Source organism: Apis florea, unplaced genomic scaffold (genome assembly GCF_048593485.1).
Source record: "Apis florea isolate Af1SG1 unplaced genomic scaffold, ASM4859348v1 contig_3758_pilon, whole genome shotgun sequence".
NCBI classification, from domain to species: domain Eukaryota; kingdom Metazoa; phylum Arthropoda; class Insecta; order Hymenoptera; family Apidae; genus Apis; species Apis florea.
In genome coordinates, this window is record NW_028256839.1 from 847279 (window position 1) to 863975 (window position 16697).

At 19.4% G+C, this 16697-nt stretch overlaps 1 protein-coding gene and 1 long non-coding RNA gene across 2 annotated transcripts in view; one reads left to right on the plus strand and one right to left on the minus strand.

Moving 5' to 3' along the window:
- The window catches only part of LOC100863496 (very long chain fatty acid elongase 6), a 68396-nt gene extending 56394 nt beyond the window's left edge, over positions 1 to 12002 (plus strand). Inside the window, exons 2-3 of the mRNA XM_003695720.4 lie at positions 9425 to 9826; positions 10204 to 12002. Of these exons, the coding sequence (XP_003695768.1) occupies positions 9498 to 9826; positions 10204 to 10744 (870 nt within the window). The 5' untranslated portion in view covers positions 9425 to 9497 and the 3' untranslated portion in view covers positions 10745 to 12002. The remainder of the gene's footprint in view (positions 1 to 9424; positions 9827 to 10203) is intronic.
- Positions 1 to 16697, minus strand: part of LOC147656468 (uncharacterized) — a 50029-nt gene that overhangs the window by 32097 nt on the left and 1235 nt on the right. The window lies entirely within an intron of this gene.

Below are 16697 nucleotides of genomic sequence, written 5' to 3' on the forward strand. Positions count from 1 at the left end.
TTTAAAATATTTTCAGGGACATTTTCATTTTCACTAATATAAATTGCTTCTATTAAATTTCTTTGTCTCTGTTTATAATTGATATCTTTGAATTTTGATTATATATGTATCATTAATATGAAAAAGCTTTTAATATCAATTTAAAAAAGATGTTACATATAATTGTTATATATAATAACACATATAATTATAAATATTTAAAATTAAAATATTTATATTTAAAAATTAATTTGTCAGATATTTACATTATTTATTTAGCTTAAATAGTACGTATGTGCAATAATCACTTCCACGTATATTCACTGTGGGAATAATCAACCCTATCGATCTGTTTAAAAGTGCGGTCAAATTTGTCAGTCTACCCTACTGCATTGAGTTAACCCAACTTTAACTGGTCAGTTTTAACATCCGGTCTATATGTTGTGCAAAATCTACTCGACTTTTTCCAATTCGATCTGATGTTCGACACAATTCGTACATTAGTAAATTGCTGACTGTAACATTGTGAATGTAAAAATTATTTTACATTCTTTTACAGTAATTTCAGATTTTTTTAATGTTCAACTATTTTGTATTTGATATTATCATTTGAGTGATATAATTATAAGACGAATTTTTGAATATATTGATCGATTGTTACATTGTCTAAAATATATGATGCAAATTTTTTTCTCCGTATTTTTTTATGTAAGATATTCTTTTTTTATAATTTTTTAATTCTATAAAATGGCATAAAAATTTTGGAAAAAAGTTGCATTTTATATTTACATTCAATATACAACAAAAAAAATGCGTATCATTCATTATTATGCTGTGTATCATTCTGTTATATAAAAAATAAATTAAAAAATTGATGAAATTAAATTAAATGCAAAATGGAAAAAAAGAATATGTAATGAAAATATTTAATTCAATGGAAAAATATTTTATATATATGCAATAATTTATGATGTCAAAGTGATTTCAATATGTCAAGTAATTCAATTCGATTCGATAAAAAAAAGCATTATTAGAATCTGCGTTATTCAAAAGCCAATGCATAATTATACACGTTTATTTGAAAACATACGTCTAATTATCTTAAAAATTCACAAAGATTTCAAAAAGAAAATACACTGTCCTATTTATTTTTTTATTTGAGTATTTTTAAAGTTATTTGAAGATTAATTTTTTTTTTTTTAAATCAAATATATTTAAATATATTTTTCTTTTAATATTCATATACGAAGGAAAAAAAAATTTTCTATTTCTAAAATAAAAATTTTCTAAATAAGAGATAAAAAATTAAGCGACACAAATGAAACTTTATTAATTTTTTGATGATTATTAAATAATAAAATAAAATAACATTTTCACTTTTTACGTGACTATTTTTATTACATAAAAAATCATATATGTAATACATAATTTCGTATAATCTTCGAAGTATGTTTTCAAAATGTTTTCTATTTTATAATAAATACTATTATAATTATTTTCAAGTTCGTTTCTCTTTCTTTTTGTTAAAATATTCTTTTTAATATTCCTTTATTATTCTATTTTTTAAATCCTCAATTATAGATCTTGCTCGATCTTGTTATATTATAAATTTTAAATGTTTTTAGAAATTTTAATATAAAAAGATTAATATAATATAAAAAGATAAATTTAAAAGGAATGTAATGACGTAAAATTTTAAAAAATAAATAGGATAATTGTATTCTTCTCTTAAAACTGTGAAACTTTTATATGTAACATTTTTTTCCAAAGATGTATTGTTTTTAACATATATATTGAAATATAATGTTTTTGAATTAATATATATATATATATATATTATTATTATATATATTATATTATTAAATATATATATTATATTTAAAATATCATTTGAAATACATTAAATAATAAATTTTTTTTAACAATGCTGATAGACAAATAATACTGTATCGAACTTATTACAATATCTAAAATTTATGAAATTTATGAATTTTCCATTTTTTATGGGAACTTCTGATTAATATATATATATATATATATAATATATTATATATTCAGTAAATGCTATTATATATCCATACGTATGCGTGTCTAATTTCAAAAAACGAAGATTCTATTTTAAGATTAATTTTTCTATTTTTTGCGATTTCACCTTTCCAAACATTTAAATTAGCTTTAAGATCCCAAACATTTAAATCTCATTATTTCGACAAGCTTCCTATTTCTTTATTATAATCAACAGAGTAAGATACATTAGAGCATTAATTATTCGAACTATAATGTAATGCATATAAAGCATAAACTATATGTAACGTATATATTAAATAATTACTTCATCGTCATTTCTGTTATATTAGTTTTAATATAATAACAATGAAAACGATACAATACTGATTCGAATAATCGATGCTCTATTATTACATGATTTGATATATAAGATAAATCTCAAATGGTTTAATTTTAAGATTAAGATTTAAATAAAAAAAGAAAAAGAAAATTGTATATTTTATTGTAAATATTAATTGTTTCGATATGTCAAGTTTTTTATATTTATATTATTTATATTGATATTTTTTATATCGATAAGTTGATAGGTTAATAACTGGAATATAAAGAGTGATACGATAAATATTTGAAATGTTATGCTATAAGATTTTTACGTAACTTTAATTCGATTATATCTTTTATGTAATGTCTATTTATAAAGAGATCAATGAACTAAATGTGAAAGTAACAATATTATCAAAGTAACCATATTATTAAATAAATTAACGAATATTTCGTTTTTTATAAATGAATTTTATGATTATCACATTTCTTGGAATAAAAAAAAGAAACTACATTTTTATATATAATGTGATCTCATAAATTGCATCTCATTATTTTATAAATATTATATTTCAGTTGATAATATATATATTCACATTTTTTTCATTTTTTTCTATTTTATTACATTAACAAGTAATTGTAAATAAAATCTTTGCAATCTTATCTTGTTTATCTAAAATTTAAATTCTAATCATGCGATTTTTTTTTTTTCGTTTATTATTTTTTCTAATATTATATAATATTTTATTATATAATATTTTCTTACATAATATTTTATTTGTACAATTACAATAACTGAGATTTATTATCAATAAATAATAAAATAGTAATAATATAAAATATATAAATACAATTATAATAAAAATTTATTTTAATTCACAATTTAACATTTTGTACTTTTAATTTTTAATTTAGATTTGATGGATCAATGTTCAATCAATCATTGTAAAATTATTATTGATTTTATCTTCTTAAAATTATTTCTTAATTTAATTCTGATTTATTCAAAATATTCCAATATTTTATAGAATATAAATCAGAATTTTGACATACATTTTATATGGATTATTTAAAATATATAAAATCTTTTAAATAGTCCATTATCGATCTGTACAATATATTCGTAGATATCTTTGAAAAGTTGATTTTAAAAATCAAAAGTTAGTATATAAAAATGTAGGTTGAGGTTTAATTGTTTATTTATTAAAATTATAAACAATTTAAATTTATGTTAAATAAATAAAACGGAAATAAAGTGAGACTACTCCATTTTCGTTATACTATCGTTGCATTCTATTTTCACCTCCGTTCACCTATTTTCACTTTATCTAATGTTATAAATGTTAAATTGTTTATAATTTAAATAAACTTTAATCGACATTTTTATATATCAACTTTTATGTTTATTTTGGTCTGTAGAATACAGAGAAGAATATCTGAGGAGAATATTTCTCATGAATTAACATTCTCTATATGTTACAAGTACACATTATGCATGTACATTATCTTGAAAATAATAATTTGAAAATAATTTTTAATTTTTTTGAATTTTTCTTTGAATTTTATTTGAAAATATTTAAATTGTAAATTTTATTTTTTGATTCTTCAAAAAAAAGATAAATCTTAATTCTTTAATTTCTCAAATTAAGATAAACACATGTTACAAATGTTTGATTATATCTTAAAGATTTTTTAAATTTAACTTATTATGCTTCTTTCATGTACTAATATCTGGCTATCTAACTTGAAAATAAATTTAGCTTTGTCAGAGAATAAAATTTCATTGGAAAAATTATTATTTTTATTTAAAAATTTCTTTGCGAATTTTAGATGCTGCTTTCGATTAATTTTGCTAATATATATTTTTTTTAAGTAAAATTTTAGAATGATTAATATCTTAAGACTTTATATATCGTTTTCTAATTTATTTTCTTATTATAATACTTTATAATTAATGTTGCAATATTTATTCATGGATTTTGTTTCATTATATATCTATTAATATTAATTAATATTAGATAATCTAAAGCTTCATAAATGATTCTACATATTAGAATTTTTTAAGAATATATGAATACTTGTAATTGCAAGTGGGTTGTGAGAAATCTTAAAAGTTTATTCGAGTAATGCTCCAAATCTTTTTTAACGTTTTCTAATTATAAAATATTTTTTTGATAAATTTAATTAATTTTTTGCTATCATGATCAAGATCTTTATTATATATCTTTGTATTATATATCGTATATGATATCTTTGTATTATTCAAGAATATAGCATTTTATATGCATTATGTTGAATAATTTTTACAATATTGCATAGTTTCATCTGTCAAATTGATACAAATACATACAATGGAAATTTATTGTTGGCGATAGAGGAATAATTCAAAAAGTTTGCGTTTTCAAAAATTTTTTATTTAAAAGTTGTCTGAGTGTTGACTGAAAGATTAATAAAACACTATTATTCGAAATAAAATATTTGAAATAAAAAAAATTATACAAATTAATTTAGAAATATTATATAATTTTACATTTTGATAATATCAAGTACATGTATCTGACGTTATTATGCTCTGTATATCCTCAATGTTTCATAATTTTTTTAAATTTTTAAAATTAATAGATTTTTTGTTAACATCAAAATTTTTAATTTAAAAAATCATGAAAATCTATACTTTATAAACGAAGTAAATATTTATTTATATATCACATCTATTATAATAGAATTCTAAAAGTTTAGAATAATTATTGAAAAATGATAAAAATTAATGTATTTTTCAAATCTACAATGAATCTTTTAATAATGAAAATCTTTTATTAACATTTTTCTGATTAAGAGAAAATAAATATATTATCATTCATTTATAATTATGAAATAAATACTGTTTCTGATCTTGTAATGTATATTATTTTATAAAACATTTTATCGAAAATTTTTTTAAAAAATTCTTTTTTTGTTTTTATATAAATTATTTACAAGCTATCTATTATTTACTTTCACAAACAATTATAAATTACTTTCAATTGACAATTTTTTTCGTCTTTCTTGTTTAAAAGTATTACGAAAAGTTTGGTCGTTGAAAGAATGAAAAAAAAATAAAATGATAATGAAATTTAGAAATGAAGATGGGGGAATAATGAATATTCTATTGTATTGTATTGTATAGATAAAGATCTATGTTAATATAATACAAATATTATTATTATTTATTATTATTATATTTTCTTCGTAGTTAGAGTGCTTTTTCATACTTTATTATACAATTCAATAAAAAAATTCGTTTTTCCCTTTTTAAATGAAAGATTATATTAATTTTTTTGTTATTTAAATATGTTAAACCTAATAACCTTTATTTCATTTGAAACTTTTTCTTATTGAAAATTCTTATTATTGGCAAGATTACCGATAACCAAAACAATTCTTATCGCTGATATTTGTTATTTATAGTGAAAACATTTTCCGTTATTATATTATTATACATTGTTATATATAATAATGATTAATAATTACATTTTTTACAATTGTAGTTGATTGTAACAGTTTCTGATATCAACAATATACTATAGTTTGAAATAGGACATAAAAATTATAAGAATTTTTTCTATTAAGAAAAATTATTATTAAAAATAGAAATTCTTTTTATTTTTCTTGTATACAAAATACGTAGATATATTATTTTTGCAATTACTAATGATAACTATCATTTTAAAAAAAAGTATAATTGCAAAAAAAAAACAAAGTAAGATAAAAACGACTATGTACTCCAATTATAATGCTCTAATTAATGAATTGCTAATTAATGAAAACATATTGATATCTAGTGAAAATATTTTTCCTAGCATTCTCTAAATATATTATCGATAATACTAAATTTTAATAATGTTTATCGATTAATTTCATTTTAAAAATTAATTTATATTTATTAATTTCTAAATTTATTCATATTTTTTTTAACAATAGATTTTATTTCTCGAACCAAAAATCAATTCGAATTTTAATTCATCAGAGAAAAAAATTCTTTACCATTCTTGTTTTAATCAATCAATATTATTATTTAAAGAAAATTATAGCTTCATAATTTAGGCAGAAATGATCATAAATCATCTGAATTCAATTTATCATATAAATGGAATCATAAATCAATATATTTATAATTGATATAGTTGATATTTTAAATAATTATTTACTGTCTTATGCGAATAATATATCTTAGAATTAGATTCTTCTTATCGATATAAATACAAAATACAATTAATGACGGTTGCATCATCTACGTACGACAGAGATGGAAATCATAACGAAGCGACTGCCATTATATGAATATCAATGACGCCATCACGCATCTAATCTTGCTTCTATAATGAAAATAAAAAATGATTTTATGTGTTTTCTTGTTTTCGCTAAGTAAAAAGATTTGTTTTATCGCATAATATGATTAAATTTTTTCTTTGATTTTTTGAAATAAGCAGAAAAATATCAAAAATAGATTCGATCTTCATTTAACTTTTATCATCTTATATTATTTTTTAAATGTATTTAGATATTTATAATCTAATAATTATTTATATCATCTTGTTTAGAGAATTAATAGAATTTCATATTCAATTTCATTTCATATCAATAACTATTATTGAAAGTACAAAACATTTTGAAAGTCGAAAAATTGCGATCTTTCTTAAAATTGATTTTTTTTAAAGATTATGGTTTTTAGAAAAAAATGATTTACAGATTCGTATTCAGCATATTAAAATCTTTAAATAATTAAATTGAAAATTACAAAGAAAAAAAGAAAAATTAAAATTTGTTTAACAATGTGATATTACAATTTAAGGTATTATATATTACCATTATTGATTATTAATTTCTTAATAATAATCATTATTATAATTCATTATTATAATCTTATTATATAATATAATTATTATAATTTAAATAAATTCAAAATATTAATCCTTATTTAAATAAGTTTAATGCATTAATTCTTACTTGCAATATATTGAATTCATTAAAAATGGTTTATAATTTCAACAGCGATGTATTCAAAATGTAAATTTTTTTCAATATTGCAAAATATAACTTATGATATCGTAATTATACATACATTATTTTCATATTTCATTCTTATTTCTTGATTTATTAATTATTGTCATTTTCAAGTACGAGGCATTATATATTTAAACTTATTTTTATGAATGTATCGGGTTTATTGGAAATAACCAATCAAATTTAAATTTCTTTCCCTAACCAAGTTGTCATCTATCGATAATATCCATATGTTGGGAAAAAATTCAAGAAAGCATATTAATTGACTTTTCTCTCAAATTTTATTTTTTAATTTATAATATATTTTCCAAATCATTGAAAATAGAGAATACGCTTCCTTATGCACTTAATACCTATGTTTTGGAATAGGTGAGATTAATCATTACAAAATAAGAAAATAAATAATTGGTTAGATTAGTATTAAAAAAATATCATGAAATTTAACTCCTATTTTTTTATTATATAAATATATAATTTTATAATATGAAGAAATATAAATAATTCATGCTAGAATGGAAACAAATCCTCCATTTGATATAAATTATCGCTCAAAAGTATATAAAATCTACAAAATATCAATAAAATTATTGAAACTATATTACTTCTATATTAAACTATATTACTAATATCTAATATTACTTTGATTATTTTATTATTTTTTTACATGATGTTTTATGTTTAAAATTACAGAATTATTTATTAAAATTATTTTCTTACCTTAAGACTAGATATAATTAAACATGTTTCAATGTATTTTTGATTAGATATTACATTATAATAATTAGATATTAATATAATTAATAAATATTAATATATTAATAAATAAATATAATTAATAAATAATAATATATTAATAATAATAATAATTAGATATTGTTGCTAATTAACAAAATAATTTTTCGATCAATTTTCTTATTTTATTTATAGATATTCAAATTTTTTCCATATTTCCTATAAATATTTTTCCAAGAATAAAGAAATCGTTTTATTAAATATCGTTTTTATGAAATTATATTATTGAAATTATATAAATAATAAAATAAATAAATGAAATAATTTTCATTCCATTTATATAAAAAATAATTTTTACTGTGCTACGATATTTTATATATATATATATATATATATATATATATATATATTATACGTATACATAATATTAACAATTACAGAAGAAAAAATAATTGTAAATTTTTTTTATGAAATTTAAATTACATTTTGTAAAAAATAAAAAAAAAATATAGAATATTTATAGAAAGTAAGAAAAAAATAAAATAATGTATTTTTTTTAAATGATATAAAATATAGAAAAATATATAATAATTTCATATATGAAATAAAAATAAATTTTATTATATAAAAATTATTTAAAATTGAACATTAAATCTGTTTTATACATATATGAATTTAATTAATTATTATGGATTTGTTACAATATTTTATATTAAATTTTTATATAAATAATAATATATATACTATTTTTTATATAAATAAATTTTATTGCATAAAATTATGTATTATTATATTATCTCAATAATTATTTATTTCTTCTGTGAATATTTTATTATTATTATATTTAATTATTATTAGTTTCCTTAAAAGCAAATTAATTATTAAATCTAAATATAATTATTTTGTTTAAATAATATGAAAAAATTTTTTAATTTTGAAATACTCATCAATATTATTACAATATATAATTATATATAGAATCATATTATTTAGGATTTTACATTATGATCTTTCAGATAACTAGAATTTTGAAAAGACATTGATGTTTGCTGTTGAGATGCAGAAAATAACTGATATAAAAATAATATCTACAATATGCAATCTTTACGATGCCCGATGCTTCATCTTCAAATTTTTTGTTATGAAACTTAAGATTCTAACTCTGCTTCTCGTACACATATATGAAATATGTAATTAAATAATATTACAACTTCTCAGAATGTTGATGTGTCAATTTAGAAGTTTTGTCTACGAGAGGTTATAGTATATGGAACTTGTTAAATTTTTTATCTTCTAAATTTTTAAAAGAAATTCTCAACAATTGTTTTTTTCTTCTTTCTAGGTCAATTGGCAGCAGAGACGGAAAGAAGTGTCTTTTTTTTAACTTCAAACCGATAAGAAAAAGATATATCAAGATGAACAAATTGTCTTACATGGAAGTGGTCACAGTACCTAATTATTCTTATGTATTTAATTTCGAAGAAAATTTCATTCATACAGAGACTAAAGTATGGATGACGAAGAATTGGACGAATTGCTTTTATTATTGTGGCATTTATATGATCCTAATTTTTGGCGGAAAGCATTATATGTCAACTAGACCAAGGTTTGAACTCAGGGGTGTACTTGCTTTATGGAACACATTGCTTGCATCGTTCTCCATTATTGGATTGACTAGAACACTACCAGAATTGGTCCACGTGTTAAAGCATTATGGGTTTTACCATAGTGTTTGTATACCTAGGTAATTTTATTTTTATATTTTATACTTTAAAATATTTTTAATTGAACATATATGAAATTAAAAAATGTATTAAAATTATAATAAAAAATTTATTATAATTAAATATTAATACAATTCTGTCATATTTGATATTTTTAAAATTATTATTTATATAAAGAGTAATTTTTTGATCATAATAATATTTATTCGGCAATTTGTATTTTATGAAACTATAAAATTAATATTATAAATTAATATTATACATGTAATAACTTTTTAAATTGATTCAATGGAATTGTTCTTTTGAATATATCATTTGTAGATTATATTCTAAAAGTGTAATAATAATTCTAAAATAGTAATTGAAAAAAAATAAAAGCATAATTATTTTCTTGCAGCTTTATTGAACAAGACGTTGTGTCTGGTTTTTGGACATGGATGTTTGTTCTATCAAAACTTCCGGAGCTTGGTGATACAATCTTTATAGTATTACGAAAACAAGAATTAATTTTTCTACATTGGTACCATCACATAACAGTTCTTCTTTACTCATGGTTCTCATATTCAGAATACACAGCATCCGCGAGATGGTTTGTTGTAATGAACTTTTTTATTCATTCCATAATGTATAGTTATTATGCTTTGAAAGCAATGCAATACAGACCACCAAAAATATGCGCCATGTTAATCACTGTGCTACAGATAACACAAATGTTTATTGGTTGTATTATAAATATTTCGGCTCACCAATATCTGGAGAACCAGATTGAATGCCATATTTCACGTTTAAACGTTAAACTTAGTTTGCTTATGTACTTCAGCTATTTCATTTTATTCTGTAGATTCTTCCAAAGATCTTACATTAACAAAGGTGGTAAATTCCAAAAGAAAGGTTTTACTAATGGAACAGTGGAATATGACAAGCTCAAGGCTAATTAAAGCACACCAAAATATTTTGGAAACTTTTTCTAGAAACGCATTCCAGTGGCATTTCTTGAAAACATTTTCTAAGAATCTTTTTAAAGTTATGGAGCTGTATTTCAAGAAATATCTTTTGGAAATTTTTTTAGAAGTTTTTGTTAATTCAAAGTCGTAAAATTGGTTGTGGTAGAATGAAATCACAAGATAGAATGGAAATTACTTAAATACAGCACATTGAATTTTATGATAATATTAAATGTTGCACACTGAATTTGGTAGTAATAGTAATAAATTTCATAATAACTTATTTAACGTGTTTGACGTTACGTACGTTATCAACGAGTTAATAGGAAGCTTCTTAGAAGCAATTCTTAAAACTACTTTTTCTCTAGAAATGATTTCTAAAGAAATTTCTGAACTTTTTTTGTGATACTTCTTTATGAAGTTCATGTGTCACAAAAAAAATAGTAGAACGAGAATGGAGACGTAATATTTAAGAATTTAGAACATTGTATAAATATATTATTTAGTATTGAACTATTTACCAATAAAAAAAAATTAATTATGAAAAATTTATCAATATGCTTAATATATTTTTATTATCAATATGTTTGACATATTTATTGTTGTGCATATGGAAATGTATAAATATGTTAAAATATAATAAAAATATATGTATAATGATTTGCTTATATAAAATAGAAATGATATTAAAAGTTTTTAAATAAAATTAATAGTATATAATATATTATCGTACAAAAAAAAAAGAAACTAGGAAATTGTTTCCAAATCTCGTTCTACTAAAGTAAAAATGAAAAAAGAGGCAAAAAAAAGATTGCTTTTAAAAAATCAAAAAATGTGAAAAAATTAAAAATTTCATTAGGCCTATCATAAAACTCAAGTCATTATATATTCTTTATAGAAAAGAAAATTATAATCGGAGAATGAAATTGTAATCTAAATTCATGACCATTTGAAAAAAAACAATAATAAAAAAAAAAATAGGATTTATATTTACTATTTTTTTGTATTATGACTATTTTTTGTTATTAAAAATAATAAAACGGGCTGCTATTTTTTAATTTTCAGAGTACAATCAACCTTGCAAAAACGTTTATAAATTTATTTATTTAAATAGTTAATAAAAATTTATATTTAAATTTTTTATATGTTATAATATGTAAATAAAACAAAAAAAATATTAAAAATACATTATATAAAGTTTTTTTCAAATCAAACCAGTTAAGTTTTTGTTAATGTAGATAAAAAGAAGTTGTTGCTAATTAGACATAAATAAAAAACAAATTAATAACAATAATTATAAAAAGAAAATATATGTTCAAGTATTGGAAAAATTTTCCTTCGTAAACTTTTAAATGGATCCTTTTAAATAGACATTTATAAGGATGGTTGTTCTCTGAAATATCAACTGACCGATTCTAGTCGTATGGTCAGGACGAGGAACAAAATTTATTTACTGGAATGGAAATTAAAACACAATTCATTATTCACGATTCATATCATAAAATAACTATTCACGCCGCTGATCGACGCGCACTTTCATACAAAATTTATTAAATGCCTTCCTTTCTAAATTTTATATTCGACTGGATATATCTTTTTTTTTTTTTTTCTAATTTTTTTTCTGATTTTTTTTTTTTTTTTTTTTTTTTTTTTAATTCTTTTCAACTCGCACAAATATTGCCAATAAAAATTTGAAAACTCACTCCGCCTAAATAACACAGTGATTGTTCATAAATTGTTTAATTTATTATCTAATTTAGAAACAATGATAAATATAGTTTTAAATGTTTATACAATTTTTTTAGTAAGTATTTAATTCATATAAAACTATAATAATTATTCCAGTTTGTGCATGTTATTTATTTTCTTCTACTTATTTAATAGTTTATTAATAATATCAAAGAGAAAAAATCAATTCAATAAAAGACAATATTTGATTTAACAGAAAATATTGCTAAAGTATTTTTATGCTCGAATCGAGTTTGAATAGTTCCACTTGTTTATTTATTTAACACAATAATATTACTACAATAGCAATTATACTGGTCGAACGGTGCGTGTTTCATTTGGTGGATAAAAAGAATTTAATTATTCTCATATTAGTTATTTATTTACAAATTATTTACAAATTAAGTTGTAAAAGGTATTTGCAATTTTATTTTCATTCGGTGGAAATATATCTTTTAATTCAATTTTTATAGAATCAAATGTACATTATCATAATAATCTTGTCTAAAAAAAACAATTATGTCTTTTTATTTTTACTTAGAAAAAAAAAGAGACTCTTTAGCTTAATATCATATATTTATCTAAATTTATTATACGCTTATTGATTTCATGATTTCATTTTATTGATTGAAAACAATGATTGCAAATACTTGTATACGAGAAGATTTTCTTAAATCTCGATTAAGCAACTGATCACTGCTCTTTCGTATCGATGCTATGTCATAATCAATTACTAATTAAGATATTAGTTAATTGAGTGCTGCTTTATACACCGATAATGGTGCAATAGAATTAAATATACAATTAATTTTTTCATAGATTTTTCATAGAAGAGTTAAAGAAAAAACTAAAATTACAGAAAACCGAAAGCCTCGAAATATTTATATAGATAATGTTACGAAGCGCTACATTTACTATGTCATTGAAATACAGTCATTCTCGGACTTAAGTGCTAATTAGCTTCGAAGTAACCGATTCGAAGTAAAGTTATAATGCACATATATTGCAACATCTAATTATTTATACGCGTTTATAAACATACATATATATTAATATATATTAACATTTTTTACTAATTACTAACGAGTGATTATCGCGTTGTTAATAAAAATGACTTAAGTCAGAGTATGACTGTACTTGCTGCTGAATTATCGCTGTTGGCGATAATCGTGTAACATTTTAGTGAAATTTTTTTAAAGAGAAACGAGTGATAGTTTTTTAGAGAATAAGCCACAGAGAATAAACGCGTATAGAAATGTACAATGCTAATTCAATCAAATGAATAAACTGAGCTACGATTTTGAAGCTTAAGAAAGATATGCGTTTCAAAGTGAAAGAATGTTTGCAATGAAAAATGCAATGATTCGTTCAAACATAGGAACTCTATATCAACAACGAAATATGAAATACAGGAAACAAAACAGAATAAAAAAAATTTTGCTTGTTTTATTGATACATATTATTTTAAAAGAATTGTGTTAAAAAAATTTCAATGGATAGTTATCTTCTGTAGTTGAGTTAAGATTAAAATCAATAGAAGAACAATAAAGAATTGATAATTTTTTTTAGTTTGATTTTTTTCTAAGTAGTATAATTTAATGCGCATATGCAAAAATAATAAATAAAATGAAAGCAACACGTTAAAATAAAAAAAGAGAGAAAAGAAAAGCTGTATGTGTGTATGTGTGTGAGAGAGGAATAAAATAAGCATGGAAAATTGTATAATTTCATAGTATAAAATTTCTTTTGTTATTATCTATGCTTTTTTCTTTATTATACATGAATATTGTACATTAACAATAATAATAATAATTTATGACGGGAGGTATAAAAAAAAAGCTTATTTTTAATTGTTGAAAATTAAATTAAATTTTAGATTTTCAAATTTCCTATCCTATCTATTTCCCATGCTATTACAATTCAAATAAAAGATAAACTATTAAATTTTCTGCTTAAATTTATAACTTTTTTCAATCTTTTTTTACTTTAAAATAATAATTAAAAAATTACTAAACATTACAAAAAAATATACAAAATGTTCAAAATTTTTCCATGTAAAATTTGCCATTATATTTTATAAAATTAATATTAAAATATTATGTAAACACAAAAAATCCTTTAAAATACTTTATTAAAAAATTATAATAAAAATATAAATTAAAAGATATCAAATATATAAGTAACTTCAAAAATATATATATTTTATATCATTAAACTTCAAAACTGAAAAAACTCAAAAATTTTTGCTACTTTCTTTTTATTCAAAATTTTCAATAAGTAATAAAACAAAATAATTAAAATAGATAAATAATTTAAAATAAATAAATAATTTAATTTTATTGTAAAAATGTTTTTTAATTTTATTGTAAAAAATGTTATGACAATATAAATTTATTTTAATTTTAAATTTAAGTTGAATTTCAAATTATTATATTAACTTTTATAAAAAATAAATATTTAATTTTTTTGTAATCTAAAAAAATTATTAATATTATTAACTAACTTATTCAAAGAATTCTAAAAATTAAACTTTGTTAACATTTAATTCTTATTAATAAAAAATATTTTGGGTTTCAAAATTTCGAGTTCTGACAAAATTCCATTTTATAAATTTATAAATTTAAAAATATCTAATAATCCATCTAATAATCTATCTTTGAGATCCTTGTGACTTAATATAATAAATCGTTTGATTAAAATTAATGATTTCAATATATTATATACATTATATATTAATAGTTGTATGTAAAAGCTTATAATACTTTACATTTATTATTCGTTATAATATTATGTTAAGAAAATCCTTTAATAATATTCATGGATATATTATTACATGAAATTTTAATCTTATTCTTATTCACAAAATATATTGGCAGCGAATTATATTATAATACATTAAAATTAATTTTTTTTTTTAAATTTTACTTTTAAATCCAAAGTATATTTAATATCTAAATGCATTTTTTCTCAATAATGAATCTATTTGAAGAATCTATTGAAAACTAAATTATTTAAATGAATTAATTGATATTTTCATTATTTTAATTTTTTCTATGAAGAAATAATTTTAATTTCTTCATAGAAAAAATTACATCCTAAATTATTTATATTATTCGATTATATTTATCTTCATTTTTTAAATAGATTTTTTTATATTAAAACAATTAATAAATCAATGATAAATCGTTTGATGACAAATATTTTTATCCTCTAAAATTGTCATTTTATTCATTGTCAATACTAAGAAAATTAATCGTAATTTGATTCATGATTTTGCGAAATATTTTGAATGCAATATATTTTGAACCATTATAACAGTTATTTCATTTATATTGTATACATAATCTTTTGAATTAAATGGAATTCGAGTATTTCTTCAATTTGAAACTTTTCGTTTTTTTTAAGTTTCATTAAGTTAAAATCTCAAAAAATACAAATAGACGTTTGATTTTTATTCGAAAATCTCTCAGAATATAAATGTTTCATTTTTGTAATATTTTTATAGCATTCACCATAAATCAATAAACAATATCAATTTTTTTTACATAGCTATATATTTGTATCATTTTGATTATAATTCTGTATTTCACACGATATGATTTTTTATTAAAAAAATTGACTTAAATCATAAATGACGAACAAAAAAAATTTTATACAAACGTTCATTCGTTCATTTCATTAAGAATCAAAATAACAATAAAGTAAAATATAAAAAAAGGAATTAACATGCACAATTTTGTGCACAATTGTCACATTCTGAGATACAAATTCAATTATTATATAATTTTTATATAAAATATTAATCAACATTAACGACAGATATTTTAAACAACTTTTTCGAATTTTTGCATAATTTAATAATTATGACTTTCATAATAAATTATCAGAAACAATTATTATACACAATGAAAATAAATATTTCATAAATTAATAGTTTTTTGATATAAATAGATTAATATTTTTTGAATATCTATATCTAAATCGAATATTTAAAAAAATATATGGTTGTTTACATTATCAATCAAATTAAAATTAATATTGGAAATATAAATATAAAATAAATATAATTTATTTTAAAAAATATTTATACAATTATACAAACATTATACAAAATGCCGAGAAGCAGAATCAGTTTTATAATTTTTAGATTTCGTATATCGGAATTAGCTATTAATAATTTCTATAGTTTAATTCAAACTTATTAAAATAAAATATTCTA